At 44.6% G+C, this 23,123-nt stretch overlaps 1 protein-coding gene across 2 annotated transcripts in view; it reads right to left on the bottom strand.

Moving 5' to 3' along the window:
- Positions 1-23,123, bottom strand: part of CEP63 (centrosomal protein 63) — a 408,460-nt gene that overhangs the window by 175,362 nt on the left and 209,975 nt on the right. For both annotated transcript variants that reach the window (XM_078665801.1, XM_078665802.1), the window contains one exon: positions 3,571-3,717. In XM_078665801.1, the coding sequence (XP_078521927.1) occupies positions 3,571-3,717 (147 nt within the window). The remainder of the gene's footprint in view (positions 1-3,570; positions 3,718-23,123) is intronic.

The following is a 23,123-nucleotide window of genomic DNA, read 5'->3' as shown; positions in this document are numbered from 1 at the left end:
GCCCCTAGTTCCCAGGACCCTTGTGACCCAAGTCCCCTGTTGGGAGCTTTGGGACTTGTCCCTGTGTCCCCCTCTCCAGTCTATTTCTAGGTGGTCCCACTTCTTTCCACCAGTGTAGTGCGCACAGCTACCAACCCAACCAGTACCTCTGCATCCGGGTGCCCCAGAGCAAGTAAGGAGTAACCGGTGGTGGTACTTAGGAACTTGGTCCCTTATGACGCTAAGTCCTGAATGAGATCCCCAGAAACTGATCACAGAGAACTGTATGCAACATATGCCCATCTTCCCATAGGGAATCATTGCTGCGTAAAGATGCATTTTAGTGAACTATTTACTTACCTGTAAACATTCATATTTTCATATTTAAAAAAGTACCTACTTGATAACTAAGTTATACGTATCAAAATTTACATAAAATATATGACTTATTTCTCTATATTGGTCTCGGGTTTATTCTTGAGCTTGGGTTTCATTTATTGCATCTGTGAGTACAACAAATACTTGGCACTGCCCTATAATAAGCCTAACCTACAAGCACATACTACTCTAAAAGAGACCATTTAGTGTTATCATTTTCCCTCCTGCAAACCAATAAGGGTTGCCTGGACTCTTCATATAATGTACCTCGTTTTATTCCACTATATAAAGAACCTGATTCTTACACAAACCAATCTCCTTATGTATCTTCCTTCTTTTTCAACCATTCCTGTGTGAAGCAAACAGAACACCATGTGTCCAGTTTAAAGGATTTTTACCTCAAACAGGACATGTTGACAACAACATGGCAGTACTGGAAGCCAAATCAATAGCCACACTCGTCGTCTAGTTTCATAGCAGCTGTCCTTTCTTTATGACCTCTAGGAAGTCCTGTCGGCAGTCCCTTGGTAAATTGTCAGCAACGGAAGATGGTGTTTCTCACAGTGATCGGTCATGCCTTCCTAACAGAGCTATGCCACTGAATGTTTTTGTGGGTAACCAAGCAGACCCACAGAATTAGCACACTGCGGTATCAATCCATTTGCTCTCCCAGCTTGGAGGTACAGAGGTTTTTGATGTGGATGCATGCTTTTTTTTAAACTGAGATAATGACTTAATCAAGTTTTTGTTCATGGCAGAAATATGAAGGATTTTGTTCTGAAGTCTTTTCCTTTTTGAGTATACATCTTAATGGTTGCAGGAGAGCCATTTCTCTTTTACTAGCTCAGAAACACCAGGAACCATAGGTAATGTTGGTCTTGGAGCTGCCCTCAGTCAAACAGTGTCCATAATAACGAAGCCCGTTGTTTTACTATCCTCTGAATGTCCAGGTTATTAGCTCCTCCAGTAAGGACTTCTTGAAAATGGGAAGTGGGCATAACTCTGACCCACTAGAGCTATGTCTAATGGTGAAGATGCAGGTGACATAGGAGTCTATGTTGAGAAGGAGTCAGAGGAGGAATGTCTTGAAGGTAACAGAGAATAAGTAAGTGACCACTTTTTTCATCTCTTAAGCTGCTGGTGAGACAGGACAATAGGCTGGAACAACCGGTGAAGTAGGTGCTGGCAGCTTCCGACTGGCAACAAGGAAAAGCTATACTGCACCATTACTGGTCTTGTCATTAGTTCTAGGAGTGGTACAAGTATCTGGAATAGATCAGTGGGTAGAATTGTCATTTAAGGCATTTTAGGAGGCAATGGTGATACCTTTCTGGAAAAACACTGGCCCCCAAAATATGATCCGTAGTAGGGGGTTACAGGAGAGCGCCTCAAAGTTGATTTTCTCAAGGGTGACTATCTCGATATTGGCTTGGATTTTGTCAATATCGATCATGATCGCTTCAATGTTTAACGTTTCGAGGGCAATTGCTCTGATGTTGAAGAAAACTAGCACCAGCAATGTTTCAATGTTAATGACTGATGTCAATGTCTCTTCAACGTCGAGCTGTCCCTCAATAGTGAACATGTCCATGCCGAGACTCGTCTTGACGTCGACTGTTGCTCCTGTAACCATCAGGAGTTTGTGAAATGAGGGGGATGGTGTCTGTATCTCTTTTTTGCCCTTGATCTTTCTTCTCTGGAGTTCTTACTGGAACAATGCAGCAATCCAGAAAAAAGGTTCCTCCTCTCTGTACTGCCTTTGCGGTTTCCTTCTTTCCACTTCAGCTTTGAGGTATTCTAACTGTTCCCTCAGGCGCATTCCCTCTCTGTCCTTCAGCACTCTTTTTGTCATTGTTTAAACCGGAGTTAGTAGATAGTAAACAGATTACTCGCATATATTGCCAGTCTTTGCCTGTCTGCTATTTGTGAAGTGCCTTTCTTCTGGGAAGAAAAGGCACTGTGAGCAAAATACATATCTCACAAATGTGGGGGAAAAGGTAGATAGATGTGAAGAAACATATAGAACATCAAATTAAATTAACAGTTGTTAAGCCCAGAGCATGAAAAATCTCAAAAAACATGTAAAAAGCCCGCCTAAACGGTATAAAGATCAAGCTAGCACGAGCCTGAAAATAAGACCTGAATCAGTGAGGCAATACAGCACTTGTGGGCGGCGGAAGCTGCTGCTGATTGAAAAAATGCATATTATTTTACCTAATGTACTTTTCAAAATGGATCTGTAGATAAGTGCAATGCTTGGTATGAATATTGTATGAGGCAGATACCAATGGTGGTGCTCTCCAGTTTGCAAGAAAGTGCAAGTGAAACTACAATAATTGAAAAAGTGTGCTTTTACGATCATCCAGGGTTTGCAAAAGTTTAACCATCTAAATGAATCATAAGAACAACTTGGTTGACTGAATAGTGTGCTTTGAGGTTTGGGGGCTCACACTGAACACTTTTTGTGATCTTCTTTCTTTATAATAGGGCTTCTTAAGGACACTGTACCAAACCTTGGCACTCTAACATGATTCATATGCACATAGGGCTCATCTCTAAATGCAGATGGTGGGACCACAGGGAAAGTAGCTGAGGTTCATATTTTCTGCAATTCTCTTCAAACCTAGACTGTGTCTATCAATCTCTGAGTGATACTCAGAAGCTCAAAATGAAATGGTCTCAGTTAAACTCAAAGGAAAGCTGCTGAGAGATGCAGGATCTTAGATATGGAAATTGTTTACCAAATATATGGCCTAGCATGGAGGGACCACATTTTTAATCTTACTTTTCAGCTTACATTTGACTTTAAGCTGCATAGTATTTTGTTGCCAACTGTCATGATGCCACTTTATTATCTGTTTATAGTGGGTTACACTAGTGATACTATTATCTATTAACATTTGATATATGTTTTTATTGTCTTAAGTAGTGGATTCACATTTTGAAAGGTATCCACCTAGCAGCCATTGTCCGTCTGGCATTATTTGTGATTCGTAAAAGCACAATAAATGAAACAATCCAGTTAATAGACATCTCTGTTCTCCATCAGTCTGAGACATGTATAGTGACACATGCATGATCTAATTGCAGATTCTATTCTTCTGATTCCCCTTCTACTCCATACCATGGGCCATACTTCACCACAAGCTTGCGTAGCATTATTGCAATGATGAAGAATGCAACACAGTATGACTATGCATAAAAGATAGTTACCTGCCGTCCAATCGGGTCACCTCAGCCCGCAGGGTCTGCTCTGTCCTGCGGCTTAGCTCCAGCTGAGACACAACTTTCTCAAGCTCTGCATGACCATCAGACACACTGTCTGAGACTCGATTCTCCCGCAAACTTTCTTCCAGTGACCTGTGATGGAAGCCACATTGGTGTAAGTTACAAGAAAGAACAAGCCAACTTGAAAGAGCAATTCATCTACAATATGGCACTTAAACCAGTAGAAATTCAGAATACAAGAGTAGAGGGGCACTTCATTTAATTAATAAGTCACAAAAAAGTTCATGACTATTTTTCATTTATCATGTTTTTATAAAGAGTGGACAGGGTTCAAGAGAAAGCTATCCAAAGCGCAACTGCTTAAGCATTTACATTATCATAACAGTAAGATGGAGATAAATGGCAGACTTGTGTAGTGCACCACATCGTACAATGTGACAAGCATGAGTGAAGAGGGACAATTTTAAGTGAGAGAAGTAGCATCATTAAAAGCTGGTTTAATATCGGGGTGGTTATTGTGTTTGGTAGAAGGTAGTTTACAGAAAGGGAATTTACAACATATATTGGTATCTGAGGTCAGGTACAGCGGGAGAGGTCTCCAGTGTGCATCAATAAGATGAACATTTGTAAGGCGAGTTTTCATACAGGTATTTCTAGATGGTGAATGAAAGCATATAAACTATTGTATTCTTGACTTTCCATCAGCAATATAAGCTGCTTGGTCAGGAATATATGAAGAGATTCTGAGCTCTAAATTTAGGAACACCACTGGATACTAGACTACAGCTGAAAACTGTCAGCTGTAGAGAAAGGAAAATGTTACTTACCAGTATGCATCTGTTTTTGGCATGTAGAGCTGCAGAGTAGTACACGTTTGCATAGATCGCCATCTGGTGTTGGTATCGGATGCTTGCACCTTTTTGTTGTCTTGGAAGAAGTCTTTTGTAGTCACGAGATAGGTGACTCCTCCCTTGGACGACAATGTGCATGGTCATCGACTCCATCTTCAGATTGTTTTTCGCCATGAAGGGAAATGATGGAGTTTGTAAGAAACAGAATAGATGTCCATGTAAGTGTATCCAATTAAGATCAAACTGGAACAGATACAGGTCCCGGGGAGGCAGGTGGGCGTGTACTACTCTGCAGTGGGGATCTTGAAGCACAGGTAGGTACCCCAAAGGAAGGCACAGGGGGCTGTAGGGCGCCGGGTGCAGGGGTGTCGGGAAAGCTTACCCTCAGCTGGTCGCGGTTGGAGGGGCCCCTGGTTCCGAGTCTGCAGGCGTCGTCTGGCTCGTCGAGGAGGGTCTTTGGGCACTGGACTTCGGGTCCCAGTCGCCGGGGGGACGTCCTCGTGGTCTTGGATCACTCGGGCACGGGCCGGGCTCGGCGGGTGCAGAGTGGGTTGGTCCGGAGCTTCCTGGCAGGCACCAGGGGTGTTGTTGCAGCAGAGCCTCTGCTGATGGGAGTCCCAGTCTTCAAGAGGGTCAGGGCAGGCAGGTCCTCTGGGTGTCCCAAGGTTGCTGTCCGCATGAGTCGCCGGGATTAGGCAGGAGCAGGTTCCAAGATCGACAGGCCAGTAGGGCTGGGGCCAAGTCGGTTGTTGTTGTCCTGTTATTAGCAGCTGCACATTGTGTCTTCTTCTTGATCTTCTTTCTTCTTTTCTTATCAGGATCTGCGGAAGGAAGGTTCAGGGAGACCCTAAATACTGAATTTAGGGGCGTTACAGGTAGGGCAAGGGCAGGGACCAATAGGTCCCTGTCCTGGGGTGTGTACACCCCCTAGCCTGCTCCTCTCCTGTGGGAGGGGGGCAGGAGCCTAGCTGTGAGGCAGGTCTCCCCATCTTCAAGATGCCCGGAGCCCGGGGTCGTGCTTCGCCTCGTCTCACCCACCTTAGGGGTGGGGTTGGCACAGGCTGGCACACCCCCCTTCCTGACGTAGTTTTTCCCGCCAGTCTTCCTGCCAGAGTGGGGGTCAGGACTGGTGGGGGCCAGTTGCTGAGTACAGCAAATGGTCTGGAGAGGCTCACAGAGGCGGCAGGCCTTTGAAGCTTCCCCTTGCCCATCCTGGGGGAGGAGACCTAGCACCTCGCCCAGGATGTGCACCGTTGCAGGCCCAGGAGAGCGGGGGGCTCTCCACCCAGGGGTCCAGCAACATGTCTGCTGTGTGGCAGCCTAGGCTGCCTCTCAGTCCAGACGTGGCTTGTGGTTAGGTTTCAGGGGGCATCTATAACATGCCCTCTGTGGTGCATTTTTCATTAAATCCCACACTGGCATCAGTGTGGATTTAATGTGCGATAAAGTTTGATACCAAACTTGTCAGTCTTCAGTGTAGCCATTATGGTGCTGTGGAGTTCGTAATGTCGACCTCCCAGCACCATATACTCTTAATGGCATCACTGCACTTACAGTACCCAGGCCCTGGGTACTGTAGGGGCAAAGGGCTCAGGCACCTGCACCCACACCACTGGCATAGGGCACCCAGCTAGAGCGGTGACTGATGTATGCCAGGGCAGTGGGTTTGTGAGTATGGCTCACAGGGATGTATGCCATGTTGACTCTTTGTTTAGTTCTGTACTTAGGCACTGAGCCTGCAAAGGCAATGTGTGGGTGCCAAGGTACAGGGCCCCCAAGGGTGGCACAATAAGTGGTCACCATGCCCTGGGTACCTGGGGTACCATTTACTAGGGGCTGACAGGTGGCCAGAGATGGCAATTGGGTTTTAGTTTCAACACAGTTACGTGGAAGGAACACAGGCCCTGGGTACCTGGTTGGCAGGAGTCCAGGGCGTACTCAGTCAACGCACATCAGCAGTTCAGAAAAAACTGGGGGCATACTAATGCAAGAAAGATGGCACTTTCTCACAGGACTTCTTTGAGATCCAGCAGCCATGGAGACTCTGCTCAATCGGACAACCTTGATTCCCGGACTTCGGACATTGTACACCCTCTTCTGAAGACTATACAGCACTTGGAGGCCTCGGACCTGGCTCCCCCGGGTGGGGATCCTTGCTCACTGCAACACCCAAACAATGGCGAGGAGGAATGAAGCAATGGGGCCAGGCGCCCTCACAGAGACATTGTATTGTCCATGCGACATAGAGGACACTTGGAACTTTTGCTGCGAGGAAGGAAAGTATACAGCGGGTTGTTTTTTTCTGTAGTACTATATAGTTGAGTGGGTGGAGAAGGGGGGGCTACAGACCTCTGGGTGGTCTACCTGCAACAGTGTTGTCCTGTTGACAAGTTTGGGGGTGGTGGGGCTGCCTGCAGAGTGTGGGGAGGGGGGCACAATGGAAGTTGTTAACTATTTTGGACTACGTGATTGGGATGATGGGGGGGCTTTGTTTTGGAAAGTTGCACATTGTGGGGAGGGGGGCACAATGGAAGTTGTTAACTATTTTGGACTACGTGATTGGGATGATGGGGGGGCTTTGTTTTGGAAAGTTGCACATATACTGACATTGAAGCCAGGTGGCATAACAAACCGATGGCAGACATCATGATATTGCAGAAACAACAGCAGTGCGGAGGGAGAAGGGGACCCACTAATAGGCTGGACATAATGCACTACTGAGGTGTCTACATCTTAGCCAGGAATGTACTCGATCCTCTCCTGGAATGTGAATGGGATGGGGAATAAGGTTCAGAGAGGACTACTGGCCGTATATTTTAAAAGATTGAAACCAGATGTCATTCTCCTACAAGAGACACACTTAAAAGGCACTCAATGCGGGTTCCTTGGTCGAGGTGCATATAAAACACTGGCCCATGCTGGTTTTTCCACCGGGGCAAGTGGGGTGGCAATACTCATCAGGAAAAACCCACCCTTCAGACTAGAACGCACTTGGATGGACCCTAATGGCACATATGTAGCGATTAAAGAGTGTGGAACAGAAGACATATCACTTTTATTAGTGTATAGGCACCACCCAAGCTCCAAAGGTTAACAATGGAAAAGCTTGAAGCAATTTTAATTTGAGGCAGGTTCCGGCATGCACATTATTAGAGGCGACTTTAATGATGTAATAGACCTCACAAGTGACCATACGACTGCCAACGGGGACTCCCAAAGAGACGCCGCTCAAAGGTTTGCATATACATTAACATCTCACAGACATATGGCGTGGGCAGCATCCCCAGACCAGAGCTTTTTATTCCAGGGCACACAAAGCCTTTTCAAGGATAGATTACATATTTGCCCCAGTGGGCGAACTTGGGTAGATACACAAGGTAGAATACTTGGCAAGGGGCCTCTCGGATCACTCGCCCTTGTGGCTCACCGTGGGTACCCGTACACAACGACAGAACGGGTAATGGAAACTGAACCCATGGGAGCTCAAAGACCCCCAGGTTGCTAAGGAACTCAGGGTGGACACAGAGTTGTATTTTAGAGAGAATGTGGGGTCGGTGGAATCTGCCATTACATTATGGGAGGCATACAAACCTGTACTACGGGATAGGGCACAAAACATTATAGCCCACAAAAAACGGAAAGAGAAGAGGAGATCACTGGGTTGGAATCCCAATTACTGCAGCTTGAATCACAGGCAAACACAGGCAATGATCCCTCCATGCTAAACAGTCTACAACTCCTTAGACAGGAATATTTCTCACGGGCCAAAAAAGAAGCGCAGCGCGGAATACAAGACATGCATCGGCGTCTGTACGATGTAGGCGACAAGACAGGTAGATTGCTAGAGTGGATTAGCAAAAAAGACCTTGACATTAGGTGGGTTTCGCTGATACAGGCGGAGGATGGCCGAGCTCATCTGACCCCATTCACAATAGCCAAAGCCTTCGCAGACTATTACGAGGTCTTTTTACACGCAACGTGAATTAGCCGAGCTGTCACAAATTCAGGTATATCTTCAGGCGATACAGCTCCCCAAATTAGCAGATAGCGAGTCAAAGATATTAGATGATAAGATTACAAAAGAAGAAATAATGGTAGCCATTGGCCAGTTGAAAACTGGAAAGGCCCCAGGGCCTAATGGGCTACCTCCAGAATTCTTTAAACAACACGCAACGCTTTTTGGCCCACACCTTCTCCAACTGTACATGGAGGCGCATAAGACGGGAAGCCTCCCCAGAGACTTGCAGACAGCCATGATTGCAGTAATCCTCAAAAAGGATAGACCACCACAGGCGTGTAGCTCATATCGCCCTATCTCCCTTATAAACATGGAGAAAGATACTAGCCAGAATATTAGCAAACAGGCTCAGCGTGGTAATTACTGGTCTCATCCATAGAGACCAGTCCGGCTTTATGCCCAACAAGTCGACGAGGCTTAACCTGAGGAGACTGCATAACTGGTTGGAAGTGGTTAGCAAAAAAGAAGATCCACACCTCGTCCTTTCCCTTGACGCCAAAAAGGCATTTGACACTGTCCACTGGCCCTTTCTCATGTCTGTTTTAGAAGAGTTCAGGTTTGGTCCGGTATTTAGGTGTTGGATGGCTGTACTCAATGAAAGAACCGTGGCTAGGGTTAGAGTCAACGGGGTATTGTCACAGGAATTCCCAATAGGTAGGGGCACTCGACAGGGTTGCCCATTAGCTCCCCTGCTTTTTGCTCTTGTGCTGGAACAAACCACTTGCCTGTGTGATCCGAGAGCACCCGGACATAACGAGATTCCGGAGTGGAGAGACGACATATTAATGTATGTCACAAACCCGGAAACGACACTCCCTTTAATCATGGACAGTTGTGAAAGGTATGGTACACATGTAGGGTACAAAATCAACTGGGGGAAATCGTACTTATGCCCAGCAGACAAGTGCGGTGGTTATACTGTTGGCCCGAGCCAACTCCTGTTGGCACAAGAGGGCATAAAATATCTAGGGATCTACGTCACAACAAATGCGACAATGGCGCTGGACCACAAGGGTGCTTAGGGAATTTCGTGCGGATGTGGAGAGATGGAAGACCCTGCCACTGACGTTGCTAGGCAGGGCAGCACTGTACAAAATATTAGTGCTTTCAAAATTTCTTTATGTACTGCAAAACACCTATCAGCTAATACCAGTTGAGGTGTTCAATAAAATTGATGATATATTACGGACATTTCTTTGGGACGGAAGCCGGCTGGGGATAGCACTGGCGACGTTACAATGCAATCAATATAATGGCGGTATCTCCCGGCCAGATCTTCGGGCATATTATTGGGCAGCCCATGTAGTCGTTGTGAACGAATGGCAACACGTGGAGAGAGATAACTCCGCATACGTACTTGAAGGCACGCAGTTTATCAAGTCCCCACACACGCATTACATATATGGGGGGAGGGGCGCTGCACAGCTCCTGACAGTGACACGAATTGTTGTAACAGCATGGAAACAGGCTGAACGACAAATGAAATGGAATGGCCGCGTCACTAGGGAAACCCCGCTTTGGGTGGGGAACGGGCTTCAGGAAATAACGAAATTGCGAGGTTTCCAACAGTGGGACCTGCTAGGCATTTCAGAACTTAAGGACATATTATAGCGTAAAGAACTTGTCACTTTCTCAGGCTGAATCCGACATGAACTTGACTCAACACTACAAATACCTGCAGCTGGCCCATGCATGGCAGGCGCAACACAGACACCAATGACATTCCCGAGTACGCACTTTTAGAGGGACGACTCCTGATGGGGGAGCTAGAGGAGAAGGCGGTTTCTTGGACATATAGAACAATAATTAATAATAAACCAGACACCTTGCAGAAGCTGCAGACAAAATGGGAGTCAGAATTGGGAGAGATGGAATATTTAGATTGGAAAATGGCGTTAATGCATCCCCGAGAGGTGGCCTTTAAGTCCCGGCTTAGATTGATTCAATTCAAATTTCTGCATAGAGCAAACTATGACAGAGCGCGACTGCACCGCATAGGGGGGAGGAAACACCGGCTTGTTTGCGCTGTAAGGCGTCTGAGGGTACATTCTTTCACACGGTGTGGGACTGCTCCAAGATTCAACTGTATTGGGCCACCCTGTTGGACGAGCTGGGAACTATTCTAGGAGAGACAATTCCGCCTAGTCCCCAGTTTGTTCTGCTGGCAATATCCACCAAAATTGACCTCCCAAACCATTGTTAATCCTACTTCAACTGGGAGTAGTGGTGGCGAAACGCGACCTGGCTAGGGCAAAGAGGGCAGTGACGAGCCCATCGCTGGTTGAATGGAAAAAGAGTATGGATATGTACATGTTGGGGGAAAAGATGACTTATAAAACACGGGTTGCTCCAAAAAATTCTGGAAAAAACGGAAACCATGGCTCACACATTATGGACTCTCGCTCTCTGATTCACAATGATCTCCTACCGTGGGTGTATGGGAGGAGGGAAAGGAAGGGGCCCACAGTGATCTGCAGGTGTTTGATGCAGTTATTTGACTATTCACCACTGTTATTTGAATATGATGCAGACGTCACATTGAATCTGCTACTACGTTTTGCTGCTGAACAATGTCTTTGTAATGTAATTAAGAAAATGCCAATAAACATATTTCAACAAAAAAAATTTGCTACATATATGGCTGTTAAACCCCATACAATATTTACTTTATTAAGTTTCACCTGAAAATTAAGAATGTATAGTATCTTAAGTCTGCTAAAAAAGATCAATTAAGTGCAATAAAAAGAAAAGAGGCAAAAGTATTATTTGCATATTTCTATGTCTATTTCGGAGTCCATACGAACAATATATATATATATATATATATATATTTTTTTTTTAAAGCAAATGTCCCTTACTGGAGGAGGAGCGACTGCTCAGCTGGTGCCGGTGACGAGTCAAGGACAAGACTCGTTGTAGATTTCGAGCAATTTCAAAAAGACACCGCACTCTTCTCGGATTTTTCAAGCTTCTTTATTCCATCTTGGAAAAACTTCCTCACCTACGCGTTTCGAACAAAAGACTGTTCTTGATCACGGTAGTAACAAGTCCGTTTTTACTTTTCAGTATTTATACCCTACTACCCACTTAACAATTAGGATGCATTGTGGGAGGGGTAATTTTAGGTTGTAAAACCAATGTCAAGTTTCTTTTCTCAGGTAACAAGCCATATGTTTGGTGATGGTGTAATAGTCTCACTTTTAGGCTTAGTGCCTTTGTAACTTAGAGGAATTAATTTACTCTAAGGCAAGCTGAGTATATCAACTCTCTTGCAGGGTTGTGTACAATTGTGTACTTAGTGTGGGGTGATAGCTGAGTGCTATATCCCACAGTCATTGGCTTGTGCTTAAGTCCAGGACCTTGACATGCTTTAAAACAACGATTATTGTAAACAACAAACTTAAATTTCTCCTTATGTTTTCAATTGACCCCTTTTGCATTTCGAATATCTAAACAATGTGTACTCAAAGAAACTACTAGTGTGTCTGGTTTCAGCAGCAAAATAATATATCGCGTATCTTTCGATATTTCTATCAAACACATGTCTTATGAAATAGATATCATGATAAATGAAGACTTTCATTTTAAATGGAAATTCCACATAGCACGCATCCAAAAACAACCTTAAAAAATCCATCGAAATTCTGCCCAATGTTACATCCTGGCAACAGAATAGATGCGTTCCAAGACCTGATTACTACAGAACTAGAAAAAATGAAAAACAATAACAATAGAAAAAAGGAAAATCTATCCTGGGAAGAACACCAAGCATTGAACTCTCTAAAGGCAAACTCGAAAATCGAAATAAAGCCAGCCGACAAAGGTGGTAACATCGTGATATTGAATAAAACCGACTACATAGAAGAGGCATATCGACAATTGCAAGATGTCGCCAATTACACAAAATTGAAAGACAATCCGATAGCGACGATGACAATAACAATACATCAACAAATAAAACGATGGCAGGAAAACGGCTTGTTAAATCAAGAAGAAACAAACTTTCTAACAGTCGAAAATCCGATTACACCAACAATTTACTTTCTACCGAAAGTTCACAAAACATTGCAAAAACCCCCAGCCCGACCAATAATTTCAAGCTGTGGTTCGCTATACGAAAACATTGCCTCATATGTGGATCATTTTCTAGCTCCCATAGTGCCAACACTAAACTCCTTCATTAAGGACACTGGAGACTTTCTACGAATCATAATGGACATAGAATGGCAACCAACATATCTTCTAGCTACAATAGATGTAGTATCACTTTATACATCGATCAACCACCAACTAGGACTAGAAGCAATTGCTTATTTTCTCAGGCAGAAACCAATAGGGGAACTTAAACATTCGGCTATGTTGTTAGACATGATACACATATGCCTTACGAACAATGTGTTTCTCTTTAATAATGGAATTTATTCCCAGAACCGTGGAACTGCCATGGGCGTTTCTTTCTCTCCAAGCTATGCTAATCTCACCATGGGATGGTGGGAGAAACACATAGCTTGGAGAGAGGAGAATGAACCATACACTGCCAAGATAATTCTCTGGCTGAGATTTATCGACGATCTCTTCCTATTGTGGAAAGGAACAAGGGAAGAGTTGCTGGAATACATAATGATCTTGAACACGAATGATGTTGGTCTACAATTTACATTTAACATCCAAGAAAAAGAAATCGATTTCCTGGACACAAAGGTATACATAAAAGAGAACAAAATACATACGACCCTTTTCCGGAAAAAAACCTCAACAAATAGTATCCTCCACGGAACTAGTTTTCATCCGATATCTTTGAAACAGAATGTACCTTATGGAGAGTTTCTAAGGATGAAACGAAATTGCTCTGAACCCTTGGAAATGGAACAAAAATTTGCAGAGACTGCACATCGATTCTCCCAAAGAGGATACAGTATGAAAACAATCAAATTGGGAGAAACAAGAGCACGGCAAAAAACAAGAACTGAAACATTGATTGAGAAAAAGACAGTTGCCAACAAAACAACAACCGAGGAGAAGCCACGTTTAATCTTGACATATTCAAAGGAAAGTGTGAAAATCAGAAAAGTGGTCACAAAATACTGGAGTGTATTGAAAAAAGATCCAGACATTGGAAACTTGATAGGAGATGCACCACTGATCTCCTTCAGAAAGGCACCATCACTTGGTGACACTCTAGTCAACAGCCATTTCATAGACAAGAGAGAAGAAACATGGCTGGAAAAAAGACAGAAAGGCTTCACCAAATGTATATCATGTAAGGCATGTAAGATTGGAAAAAACTTAAAATTCATAACGGATCCGAAAGGCCAACCATTTGAAATTCGGAACAAGATCACATGTGAGTCCCATTATGTTGTTTATCTTCTTGAATGTGATTGTGGAAAAAGATATATTGGATCGACAATATGTGCCCTCAAAAAGAGAATGTTAGAACACATAAGGGCAATTCAAAACAAAGACCAAACGTATGCGATGGCCAAACACCTCATGACTCACAAAAACAAAACCTGGCTAAATATAAGATACTCGGGGATAGCCATGATATCTGAAAATGAAAGAGGAGGAAATCGCTTACAAAGACTCAGACGTTTGGAATCAAAACTAATAATCAAATTTAAGACAAAGATTCCCCAGGGATTGAATGGGGACGAGGAATTATATGTACATTTATGAAAAACTGAGATAAATAATCCAGAGACAATCACACAAAAGTAAAATGAAAGTCTTCATTTATCATGATATCTATTTCATAAGACATGTGTTTGATAGAAATATCGAAAGATACGCGATATATTATTTTGCTGCTGAAACCAGACACACTAGTAGTTTCTTTGAGTACACATTGTTTAGATATTCGAAATGCAAAAGGGGTCAATTTAAAACATAAGGAGAAATTTAAGTTTGTTGTTTACAATAATCGTTGTTTTAAAGCATGTCAAGCTCCTGGACTTAAGCACAAGCCAATGACTGTGGGATATAGCACTCAGCTATCACCCCACACTAAGTACACAATTGTACACAACCCTGCAAGAGAGTTGATATACTCAGCTTGCCGAGAGTAAATTAATTCCTCTAAGTTACAAAGGCACTAAGCCTAAAAGTGAGACTATTACACCATCACCAAACATATGGCTTGTTACCTGAGAAAAGAAACTTGACATTGGTTTTACAACCTAAAACTACCCCTCCCACAATGCATCCTAATTGTTAAGTGGGTAGTAGGGTATAAATACTGAAAAGTAAAAACGGACTTGTTACTACCGTGATCAAGAACAGTCTTTTGTTCGAAACGCGTAGGTGAGGAAGTTTTTCCAAGATGGAATAAAGAAGCTTGAAAAATCCGAGAAGAGTGCGGTGTCTTTTTGAAATTGCTCGAAATATATATATATATATATATATATATATATATATATATATATATATATATATATATGTATATATATATATATATATATATATATATATTGATCACCAGCCTATACACATGTATAGCTCATGACCAGGGACTTATGGCATTTAAACAGTTTTTGAAGACTAGGTCTTTGAAGTATCAGGCGCATAGTAATATGATACTGGAGGTAGTTGAATTTTGTCTACATAACAATTGTTTCTCTTTGGAAGGCAGCTCTACCTGCAGACACAGGGGACAGTGATGGGCACGTGTTTCGCCCCCAGCTATGCAAATCTTTTCGTAGGCTGGTGGGAGAAGCACGTGGCCTGGGCGGAAGAAAGTTAAAGGTGGGTCGACAGGATTGCCCTTTGGGCACGCCATATAGATAACCTCTTCTTGTCTGGAGAGGTACCAAAGCAGAGCCTGACGAGTATATTGAGGTTTTGAATAATAACGTACTGAACTCAGGTTCACAAGTAATATCTGTGAAACAGAAGTACCTTTTCTGGACCTAATGGTATTCGTAGCAGAAGATAGGATCTGTACTAAATTATACAGGAAACCCACTGCAGGGAATACAGTCTTGCATTATAATTTATTTATTTATTCAGCTTATAAAGCGCACTATCACCTTGCAGGCATCCTGGCGCTGGTGGCTACATGAGAGGTAGGAGAGTGTATCAGGGCTATGCACAAGCAACTAGGGCTTAGGAAACAACCAAGTCAACCAAGAGTCAACCAAGAGTCAACACCCACGCAATATAATTAATAGTATTCAGTGTGGGGAGTTGTTGCGGCTAAAGAGGAATTGCACGCTCCCAGAGGACTACACAATAGCTGCAAGTGAATCTCTGAGTAGATTCAGGCATAGAGGTTATCAGAACCGTTTACTTCATGATACTGCAATGAAGATACAGACCACTGATAGGCAATCATTACTTACCTATAGAGCAGCAAAAACATCTGAAATGGAGAGTGACATGGAACATACAAGATTGATTCTAGGGTTCTCCGCAGGGTCCCACCAAATCAGAGATGTAATAAATAAGAACTGGAATGTGTTGTTGACAGATAAAACAATGGGAAAACTATTGACCAATAGACCAGATGTGACATATCGCAAAGGTGCATCATTAAAGGATAGGTTGGTGCATAGTCACTTTACAGAGGCAAGACCCACAATACGTACACCTGTAGTGGGATTTTTTCCATGTACTGTGTGTAAAGCTTGCAAGACCAGCACAAAAGTGAAGGAATATAGTGTCCCTGGTAAAATAGCAAAATGCCCTATTGAGAAATTGAGAAACTGTAATTTTAGCTCTGTGGTGAACTGGTTGGTTTGCTGGTGTGGTCTCCAATATATTGGAATATATTGTGTGTTCCAAAAAGTGTATTTTGGAGCACACACGGGCGGGCAATCACAAACAATGATAGTGCATACCCAGTTGCCAGACACTGTGCAGAGTTTCACAATTCACGCAGTGACAAATTACGATTTTTTTGTCTCAATCAGGTCCCAGTAAAAGAAAGGGGAGGAGATAGGGTAAAGCTATTACGGCAGTTAGAAGCAAGGTATATTGATAAGTTTAGGACCCGCACCCCATGGGGCCTCAATAGTGACAAACAACTTTGGTCATTTATGGGATGAAATTGGATACGAGAATTGCCCATTAAGGGCTTCATTTCAATATTAGGGGTTCACAAAATTTTACGATAAACTGCGAGAACTGTAAAAACAGTAGGAAACCTTGTAGGAAAAGAAAAACCTGGCTAATGGTTCTATTGAGAATGTGGAGAGTCACCAGGGACGGGGGCAGAGGACAGAGAGTCTTCAGCTAAGGGGAAGCCGCTGGGGAAGCGCAGGGGAAGCAGATCATTCCCCCATGACCTGGAGGACAGTAAGGTAGACTCTGCCTCAAAAGATGCTGGGGAGAAACAGGCGGAGGTGCAGGTTTATCAATAACTGGCCAAAATCCTCGAGGCCATAGCGGACACCAAGGCGACCCTACACCAGGACACGGTAGCGGTCGGCCTTGGATTATTGCGTGCTGAACTTTCTAAACTGGCTGTGAGGGTCAAACAGACGGAGTCATCACTGGACGCTCTGGAGCCAGCACAACAGGCGCTATCGGCCCAGGTGGGTGAACTGGCCTCTAAGGTCAGTTACTTGGAGAAGCGGGCAGAGGACGCGGAAGGGCGCAACAGGCGAAACAACATCCGGGTAGTGGGCCTTCCGGAGGGAGTGGAGGGTCAGGATATGGTTGGCTACTTGGAAACATGGCTGAGGGATGTTGTAGCACCTCACGGCCTTTCTTCCTTCTACACTTTGGAACGAGCTCACCGTGTGCCTGCCCGACCCGGGTCCTTTTCTTGTTGACAATAGTAGAGTCACTTTGTTCCCCGATTATATGATGGAGGTTCAGAGGTGTCGCCTTCTTCCTTGAAGTTAAGAAAGCTCTGCGGACGGAAGGGATACAGTACTCGTTGATGTTCCTGGCCCGGCTCAAGATCATGCTCGATGGGACAACCCACTTCTGCGAGGCCCCAAAAGCAGCCTGGGAATGGATTGAGTCCTACCATGTGGGGGGTCCTTCACGGTCTCGGCCGCAGAGGAGGCCGCCTGGAGTGGAACGATCGGGAGGAGACTGCGGAAACGGCGGAAGAAAACGGAACTCAAGAAGCAGAGCCCATCCAGAATGGTGATGGAGAGGGCTGCGGCATTGGAGGCTGTCTCTCTCATGGGGAGGTCTGGGACTTCCACAGCAGAGACGGATTCCAAAGCAAAGGAGGGGTCTGAAACGGATGCCTCAGATGCCTCACAGACCTCAGGAGATAACATGCCAGTTGTGACTCCACAGCTATCTAATGACTTATAGAACTGGGTGACTAGGAAAGGAACAGACGGCTTTCTCTTTTCATCCTTTCCCCTGCCTGGTTGTGTTGTGGACTTATATCCTTTATTACTTATTGGGGCGGGGAACTGTCTTGGGTGCACATATGTCATTGCGGGATGCTGAGGGTGATCTGGGAAGGGTGGGGCTTTACTGGGTGGGCGTGGTATGGCTATTGTTGAGTAATGATAGTGATTTAGAAGTTTGGTTGGTATTCTGTCACGCTGCGCCCCTCACAGGTCCTAGCGCAGTTGGCCGTCAATCTTTCCGTATTGGTGTGAGTTTTTACTATGCGATTTGCTGGAGTGTTTGGGCAGCTGACGGTTGTCAGTCCGCTCTTGGGATGGGGAGTTGTTTTGAGGGCTTGTGTTGTCCTCTGCCAGGAGGGCGGTGTGGAGGTGGGTGGGAAGGTCTGGGGGGCTTCACGGTAGATACGATGACTGTGCACATGGCCGGCCCTGAGAGGGTTATGGTTATGACCTGGAATATTAGGGGCATGGCGACACCTGCGAAGCGTTATAATGTTTTCAATTATATTAAGAGACGGGGAGCACAGGTGTTTTTTTTACAGGAGATATATAAACAAAAAAGAGAGTAAGGGATTTTATTTACATTGGTGAAAGGAGAATACTCCCAGTCCCCTGGACTAAATATCAAGAAAACATGAGAGGAGTACCACCACGAAGAACTAAGCAAGAGTTCTGAGTGGGATGTCTATGAAAAAAGAAAATTCTTTTATAAAAACCCCTCACTCACCAACCTGGTTGGTGACATGCTTCATCATTGGGGTCCACCCTGACAGCCGAATGCCATCAGGGTGTGCTTCGACACCTGAACTACAGTGGAGCTGGTATTTGTGCAAGTGGTGCGAAAAAGTGATGTTAAAAAATTGTCCTGGTACGACTTGTGTGAAAACGATTTTATTCAGAAGCTACTGGACAATATTAAAAGAATGTGTAGATACATAGAAGGTTTATTATGACCGTTTGTATCTCTATGTGATTGGTCTACATGTTTCAACCTGTCGGTGGCAATTTCCAGGTTTTCGTCAGGACCAAAGGAAAGTGGGTGGTCTGCACACACTAACGCGCAGCCAGTCCTAAATTCCTAGAACCTACTGCCAAAAATCTGTAGTAGGTAAAAACCTCAAACCTACAATGGGTGAGGAAAAAAGCAAAAGACCTGTGGGAGGAAGAGAAGAAAGCAGTCACAAATAAACCAGTTACGTGCCTGTAACGTAGTGTAGTGCTGGCTCTCACGTGTCAGATCGCTTCATGTGCATCCCATTCTGAACATATGCGTACTAGCAATATGCTAGAACAAAATCCATGCAAATGTGCCGAATTTAAAAGTGCTGGTAATTAGTGGGCTCACATATACTAAGACATAGCCCTTCATGGCTCACTCAGGCACACAGATCAATAATGGTGTGCTCGGTGATAAATAATCACATTTAAATCGGTCACTCACAATCCAACAATATTGGTGCGTTACTAGATTTCACTCACAGACATTAGCGTGAGTTTGAACGATGTGCAAAGTGTTTCAACATTTATAACACACAAGACAAACACACATAAAAAGACCACAAAAAACAGAGCTTACTCCTATTCTGGGTCTTAAGGCTTCACAGGGGCAGAGGGAAGGCTAGTCTCATCCAGGGTACATAATCTAATGAAAAATAGAGAGTGAATCAGACTCGCGGCGTATCGAGCAAGGAGGTGCTCTAATACGACTGATGGCCGCTGGGGTGGAGGCCGCGTGTCTGAAAAAAAGGTCAAATGCTTGCTAAGCTACTTACTTACAGTTTGACTGAGGTTTGTGGGCCGTTCACCTACACAGGGTGGGCGGGGCTAAGTGCACGCGTGATGACGCGTTGCTGGGCAGCCGTCTAGGACACCGCTACGGTGTTCAAAGGCTGACAAATCACGGGTCCGTTTGCGCGGAATGACGCATTGCTGGGCAACAAGCTAGGACACCTACCTACAGGACACCAAAAGTCTTCTGAATCTCTTGCAGGACATTGTGGTGGATGAAAATACCATTCAGCTTAGCTTTGACATAGAAAGCTTGTACACCAGTATACCATAAGATGACACAATAACAGTACTTGAACATACACTGAACAATCCCAACTGGACTTTCAATACACCCAGAGCATTCATACTAGAGTGCGCAAAATTGGCACTCAAACGGAACTACTTCGAATTTGAAGGCTCTCTCTACCTGCAAACAGGAGGTACATCAATGGGGAGCATTTTTGCTCCAAGCGTGGCTGGATTATATGTGTTTGACTTTGAACAGAAATTCATCTTGAGCGACCAAAACCCTTTCCTGGAGAACATAAAATTCTGGAAACGTTACATTGACGACGTCCTTCAATCTGGCAAGGACCCATCAACATGCCAATGGATTTCATCGCCTGGATCAATACATGTGATCGGAATTTCAAATTCACCAACTGCTTCGACAAAGAAAGGATAGTATTCCTCGACATTGTCATCACCAAAGAGAATAACCACCTGGAAACTAAAACACACTATAAGGCAACTGCAAAAAACAATTTGCTTAAATTTGAAAGCTTCCACCCACGCCCCCTCAGGAAAAATCTCCCATATGGACAATTTTTGAGACTACGACGTAACTGTAGTAAGGTCACTGATTACCGGAAACACGCTGCCGACTTAAATGAGAAATTGGTGGCTAGAGGCTACCCAGCTAAAATTGTCAACAAATGCCAAAAGAGAGCCAGGAACCAGCCAAGGGAGGTCCTTCTGGAAAATAAAACGCCGCCTGAAAATACTATACCACTGACATGTGTAACAACCTTTAATGCCATCTCCAACCAAGTGACCAGGAGTGTGAATAAACATTGGGCGATCCTGAATACTGGTAACCTTCATTGGGAGAAACCGTTATTCTCATTTAAAAAATCTCACAGCCTCAAAGACACACTGGTCATCACCAGGCCAAAAACGATAACTCAGAATGACAATCTATCAATCACAAGAGCGTGGGGACTACCAGAAATCACTGGGCACTACCGCTGTGGTAATTGCAGTGTCTGCCATCTAACAAGAAACACGAAAACATTAGACCTGGAAGTAGGTACTGTTTGGAGACAACTGTCCCATACAAATTGCAACAGTTGCAATGTGGTCTACCTAATCGAATGCACTTGCAAAAAACTGTACGTTGGTATGACAACCAGAAAGGTAAAGCAACGCATTTGCGAACACCGCAGCACCATTCGCTGCAAAAAAAGTGCGACAAGACTTACTGACCATTTCCTTGAAGTACACTACACCCCGAATGATCTGGCGTGGACAGTAATTGAACAGATTAAAACAGGACCCAATCTACAAAAGCGTCTGTATGAGAAAGAACAGAGATCTGATTCACTCTCTATTTTTCATTAGATTATGTACCCTGGCTGAGACTAGCCTTACCTCTGCCCCTGTGAAGCCTTAAGACCCAGAATAGGAGTAAGCTCTGTTTTTTGTGGTCTTTTTATGTGTGTTTGTCTTGTGTGTTATAAATGTTGAAATACTTTGCACATCGTTCAAACTCACGTTAATGTCTGTGAGTAAAATCTAGTCATGCACCAATATTGTTGGACTGTGAGTGACCGATTTAAATGTGATTATTTATCACCGAGCACACCATTATTGATCTGTGTGTCTGAGTGAGCCATGAAGGGCTATGTCTTAGTATATGTGAGCCCACTAATTACCAGCACTTTTAAATTGGGCACATTTGCATGGATTTTGTTCTAGCATATTGCTAGTACGCATATGTTCAGAATGGGATGCACACGGAGCGATCTGACACGTGAGAGTCAGCACTACACTACATTACAGGCACGTAACTGGTTTATTTGTGACTGCTTTCTTCTCTTCCTCCCACAGGTCTTTTGCTTTTTTCCTCACCCATTGTAGGTTTGAGGTTTTTACCTACTACAGATTTTTGGCAGTAGGTTCTAGGAATTTAGGACTGGCTGCGCGTTAGTGTGTGCAGACCACCCACTTTCCTTTGGTCCTGAAGAAAACCTGTAAATTGCCACGACAGGTTGAAACATGTAGACCAATCACATAGAGATACACACGGTCATAATAAACCTTTTATGTATCTACACATTCTTTTAATATTGTCCAGTAGCTTCTGAATAAAATCGTTTTCACACAAGTCATACCAGGACAATTTTTTAACATCACTTTCTCGCACCACTTGCACAAATACCAGCTCCACTGTAGTTCAGGTGTCGAAGCACACCCTGATGGCATTCGGCTGTCAGGGTGGACCCCAATGATGAAGCATGTCACCAACCAGGTTGGTGAGTGAGGGGTTTTTATAAAAGAATTTTCTTTTTTCATAGACATCCCACTCAGAACTCTTGCTTAGTTCTTCGTGGTGGTACTCCTCTCATGTTTTCTTGATGTTTCTTACAGGAGACCCATCTCGCTGAGGGCGAGGCCTCACGCTTGCAACGCAGATGGCGGGGCCAGCTCTTTGCCACAACCTACTCGGCCTTCACCCGGGGGGCGCTGATATGGATCAGGCCGGGGGTGCCCTTTCAGCTAACACGGAAGGCACTAGACCCTGGGGGGCGGTTTGTAGTGGTCACGGGCACCCTGCAAGGTAGGGACATCACTTTGGGCAGTATCTATGGCCCTAATCGGGAGCAACTTCAATTCCTAGATAGGTTATCTGGAGTGTTGGCAGGGTTTCCTCACGAGACCTTAGTGTTGGGTGGCGATTTTAATTGTGTTTTAGATATGCAGCGGGATAGGTCCACCCCTCCCCTGCGGGGTGTCGCGGCGGCTGCCACCGCTAAAGGACTGTGGACATGGGCGATGGGTTGGTACCTTCATGAGGTGTGGCAATTGCACAACAAAGGGTGTAAGGAATATTCCTACTGTTGATATTTTTATGATCTGCACACACGTTTGGATATGGTTTTTTTGTTCTGCACCTTTGGTGCCCATGATGACCGGCGCGGAATACCTTGGACGGTCCCTTTCAGACCATAGCCCTTTGCTAATGGGGTTTGTTCCGATCCTGAAGAGGGCCCTGATTCCGCATTAGCGGCTGGATCCGGCGCTGCTGGAGGATGACGGCTTCCGCCAGGGGCTTGCTGAGGCTTTATCTGCCTATTTCTTGGTCAACCAGGGAACCTCCAGCTTTCCGTTGGTGGAATGGGAGGCATTTAAGGTGGTGGTGCGTGGACATTGCCTGGGCAAGACTGTGAGCGCTCGACAAATGATCACCTAGGAAATGACGGACTTAGAGGCCCAGATTCTGCTCCTGGATAGGGGAGCAGTGGGGACGATTCCAGATCGGGAGAAATTAGCGGAGGTGAGGAGCCTTATAACACTACTTGA

The sequence above is a fragment of the Lissotriton helveticus genome, chromosome 11 (genome assembly GCF_964261635.1).
Source record: "Lissotriton helveticus chromosome 11, aLisHel1.1, whole genome shotgun sequence".
Taxonomy (NCBI): domain Eukaryota; kingdom Metazoa; phylum Chordata; class Amphibia; order Caudata; family Salamandridae; genus Lissotriton; species Lissotriton helveticus.
Note: the sequence above shows the minus strand (reverse complement) of the source record. Positions and strands in the feature narration are given on the sequence as shown.